This window comes from Anopheles merus, unplaced genomic scaffold, assembly GCF_017562075.2.
Source record: "Anopheles merus strain MAF unplaced genomic scaffold, AmerM5.1 LNR4000009, whole genome shotgun sequence".
In the NCBI taxonomy this organism is placed as follows: Eukaryota; Metazoa; Arthropoda; class Insecta; order Diptera; family Culicidae; genus Anopheles; species Anopheles merus.
Genome location: NW_024427589.1, coordinates 178,776 through 183,104, shown reverse-complemented (window position 1 = coordinate 183,104; position 4,329 = coordinate 178,776). Strand labels below are relative to the sequence as shown.

The 4,329-nt window shown below is 37.2% G+C and overlaps 1 protein-coding gene across 1 annotated transcript; it reads right to left on the bottom strand.

Annotated features, from left to right (window-relative positions):
• Positions 1–387: 387 nt before the first annotated feature.
• On the bottom strand, positions 388–3,110 carry LOC121600868 (F-box/SPRY domain-containing protein 1). Its single transcript, XM_041929654.1, has 5 exons — positions 2,610–3,110; positions 2,326–2,492; positions 1,788–1,894; positions 1,615–1,705; positions 388–686 (listed from the first exon to the last, which is right to left on the bottom strand). Exons 1-5 carry the CDS (start codon positions 2,924–2,926, stop codon positions 592–594), a joined length of 777 nt encoding a protein of 258 aa, XP_041785588.1. The 5' UTR covers positions 2,927–3,110; the 3' UTR covers positions 388–591.
• Positions 3,111–4,329: the final 1,219 nt, after the last annotated feature.

Below are 4,329 nucleotides of genomic sequence, written 5' to 3'. Positions count from 1 at the left end.
ACAAACACATACAGCGTGCTCTCTCGAACGACCGTAAACGCTTCCATCGATCAAGAGCTTCGATCGGTTCTTCGGATGTTTCTGCTCACTTTCTCGATCGGTTTCGGCGGAAAGCGAGCTAGAAAGCGAGCTCAAAAACTGCTCGATTTTGTTGTGCGGGACATTTCCTGCGCAGGAAACTGCTCGAATTTGCGCAGCGGGTAGTCAATAATCCATTGCAGGTAATAAAAAAAGAGGATGCTAGTCAAGAATCGATTGTGACTTTTCAAAAGAAGTATGCTGCTAGTCTAAACTCAATTGGAAAGCCCTGTAATGAAATCAGACTTCATAAGGGGTTGAATAAATCAAATTTTGTATCACAATATTAAATATTGTACCACAATATGATTTAAAATAAATATAAATGGAATTTTATTGGACTGCATCTACAATAAAACCTTTATATAAATAATAGCTAATATCTGGTCACGAAACGCAGATTCCAAAAAATTATTTGACTAGTTACAACAATAATACTAAAGCGATATTCAATAAATACTCGCACTGAAGTTTCCAAAATAGTGTGCTGTGAAACTGTCGTTTAAAGCCCATTTATCCATCTAATGGAGCGCCCAAATATACCATCGAAATTTCCGTATTTCCATACACCGCAGCAACAGTCGGATAGAAATTTTTTTCCGGTAAATCTGTCAAATAAATTAATAAAAAAAGATAAATAAAATTTTCATTTTTAACATATTCGTTACTTAGTTGATCAGAAATCATTAAAATTTTATGCATAATTATCCAAGTGCCACAAAACCACTAAACGGCCTCTAGACGGGGTTTAAACGACTCAAGCTCTCAGCTTAAAGGAATCTAAAAAAAACTTCGTTTAGAAGACGGTAAACGATTGATGAATTTTAAAACTTGCAAAAAAGCTGCTGATAACATAGCCAGCCAGAGGAGCTTTCTCTTTCCCTCAGTATTTTTGTATAGTTTTGCATTGAAGTTACAGGGTTTCTAATCATATAAGGGAATAGTTCAATCACTTAGGGGAAAGTTGCAAATCGGTAGATGAATTTTGCATGCAAAGCACCCATAATCTGATGACAGCTTCATAGTATGCCAACAAAATTTCCCTAGTCGATTGCAGCACTCCCCTATATGATTGCATACTTCCACAGCTTGCTTGCAACATTCCATTACCGATTTGCAATATTCCTCTAAATGATTGAACTATTCTCTTATTTAATTCAAAACCCTGTATGCATCACTAGAACTAGAACGGCGACACGATTGATTAAATACTTAATTCCTATGTGAACCACCTGAAGCAAGTGATAATTGAATAATGGTCGATCGTGATGACACCCGTGTATTTGAAAATACGACCATTCTTATTGATTTTTGCTCGGAAAGTTAGCAGGGTATATAAGGCATGAGCGAATTACATAGCAGGAAAAGGGCAACAATATAATGATGTGATATAAAGGGCCATCGATTGAGCAAACCAGTGAAGCTATGAAGCTATCGTTTTTTTATGGATATTTGATTTTATAGTCGTTTAAGCTTAATCTGTGGCCCTTGCATTGACTCTTGGCACATTTACTAATTAATAAAAATATTATTTACCTGTAAATGCAACTCCAAGAAATTCATAGTTTTTCTCAAAAGACAAAGTATTTTCGTCGCAATCTAGTATTACACGTATTCTTTCTCCTACCTATTGAACAAGATAGGAATAAACCAAGGAAAAATTATTAAAATGTATATCTTCTCCACCATATTACTCAGCTATCACGTACCTTATATTTAGGGGCATTATTCAGAAGAGGGTATATACCATGGGCGTCTCCGTTGTGAAGTAACAAATTATCTACCAGATTCCATCCCCAACTTTGATCGTCAGCACCTAACGGTAAGACGTGCAGTTGTAACGTTTGATATAAGATTTTAATGGTGCTATTAGATTAGGCAGATGAAATTATAATTAGAATGTAAAAGCGCGTTCGTCAGAAATTATCATGGCTATAAAAATTAATTTGGATGACCGTATGTAGATTCTGTACCGAGACGAATTTTCCTGTCAGAGAGCTAAAAAACGTAAATTAAAGCCAATGTTTAATTAAATGCAAGGTAAAACAAAGTAGGACATGCTTTCAACGTGTTAGAAAGCGTTTAAGTCATTCAAACAGAAAACAATTAAACAAATTCAATTCAGGTTCCCTGCGCGTTATTACACTAGAGACCAGAATTTGAGTGTCATAAAGCTTGCTGGAGTCGATTTTGACAGCCGAAGTCCAATTCCATCTTCCAAATCTAATGGCACGGCGAATATCTTACCAAGTAAAGCATAATATCCATGACATTGAATAGCGGCATCCTTGGTAGCAATTCCAACAACTGCTACCGTGCCAAGTGGACCTTCCCACCGTACTTCCCAGGCATGCCTGCCATGTTTAAATCCAATTTTCCCTCTGGAACCGTCCGTACTTTGTGCCACAGGGTTTCTTCGTAAAGGAAGACAAAATACAGGGTTTCGATTAAGAGAAGTTTATAAATCTTCTCGTCGTAATGCATTTCACTGCAAGCCACGTTCCAGTTCTTAGTTTTTTATTCAATCATACCTGTGAAGGGTAAACCCATTTGGCTTGATATATACGTGGCGACTACAATCAAACGGATTCCAGGCGTGGAAATATGCTCGCAGTTTAGCTTTGTACGTCGGCACAACAGTCAAAAGATCGTTTTTAAACGCCTCAGCGGGAACTTTTTGCAAACATTGTGCGCGCCAAACTTCATTGTTTTCATCGCTGAAGAATCGGTACCAGCTTTTGCAAACTAATGTACAGTTACGTAGATCCTGCAGCTTCAGAAAGGAAAATATTAGCTCCAATACATTATCCGGAATGTTAGGAGCGTATTCCATCAAATCCTCTTCCATCGCATGCACACTAGTAATATCGATCTTAAGCAGCACAATTGCCTTACAAAACTATTGTTAAAAAACACTGTAGCAAAACAAGTTTCTTGTACTTGATCAGCAAGTTCACAGCGGACGATTGAGCTAGTCCTCATTGTTATTCCCGAGCTCCAATGTTTTATACGTAGATATTTACAGTCTGTTCCCGAGTTACGCAGTTATCGACTTGCGCGGATTCGGAGTAAGGGCGGTGGCAACGCTCATCCGATGCGATTTTATCGGACGCTTCTGTCAAACACTATTTCGGCTCATATTGCGAAAATTCGAATGATTTGAATTGTTAAACCATTATAAAAAAATATTTGATATTGTTCCTACATAAACTGCATGATTACATTGACAGATAAAATCGGATGCGACGATCCGACGGAATCAAATTTTTTTGATCGTCGTACGACGAAATCGCACGTCCGACGTTATCTGTCAAATTCCATATAAAATTTTCGCCTTCAATGGAGCACAGACATGGGCTTGTGTCGAATTTCGCGATTTTCGATCAAAATACAATTGAATACAGGCGGTCCCCGAGATACACGGTTAATGGGGACCGAAAACGACCGCAAAATATCGCGTATCTCGAATTTCCGCGTAAGTCAAATCTCGTGATTTCCAGCCAAAATATAACTAGTTTTCGTGCAATTTTGCAAGTAGGGGGTGGTTTTCGCCACCAAATTAATTATTTGATATGTTTCTACTGAATTGAACAATTTTAAACCTTTTTAAACAGTATTATACATTCGTTCAATACGGAAATTATTTGGTATTTCACAATGGATGTGTCAAATCAGTACAATTTGCTCAAAGAACTGTCAAATTTGGAAAACCGCGTATCTCCGAATCCGCGTATAAGAGGTACCGTGTTTCTCGGGGACCGCCTGTACTTTTTACTATTTATTCGATTTTGTATATGTATTCACTATATCATTTATTTGATACGATTCGTGCAGATTTCTCTGTTACATTTCGTTTGTAAGTGTTTTAAATTTATAAGAAAAAATGCAATTTACACTGTATTGAACAATTCTTGAAATAAATTATACTGTTTTGACATTACATCTGTCAAATTTAGAAAACCGCGTTAGGGAACGGTCAGAACCTCACCGCATGCGATTTTGCCGCATGCGGCAAGAAAAGAGTTTTCTCGAGCTTCTAGCTTTCAAGATATTATAATGATATTTTGTTGGTTCTTTATAAAGATAATCATTATTTGATATGATTTTAGACATTTGACATCAGAAATAAAATAGCATGCGGCGATGCGGCAATATGAAATGATTTTGATTTTGCCGCATCGCCGTATGTGGCAGATTCGCAAGTGCTGTCATTAACGTCAAATCCCATACAAAAGCTTGCGGCAAAATCGC

Excerpts from the sequence above, each read along its gene's own strand:
- LOC121600868 (XM_041929654.1), bottom strand. The coding sequence starts at position 2,926 with ATGGAAGAGGATTTGATGGAATACGCTCCTAACATTCCGGATAATGTA. Across the intron at positions 1,706-1,787 it reads ATAATGCCCCTAAATATAAG|GTAGGAGAAAGAATACGTGT; the intron begins GTACGTGATAGC and ends CTTGTTCAATAG. Across the intron at positions 687-1,614 it reads TCTTGGAGTTGCATTTACAG|ATTTACCGGAAAAAAATTTC; the intron begins GTAAATAATATT and ends TTTATTTGACAG.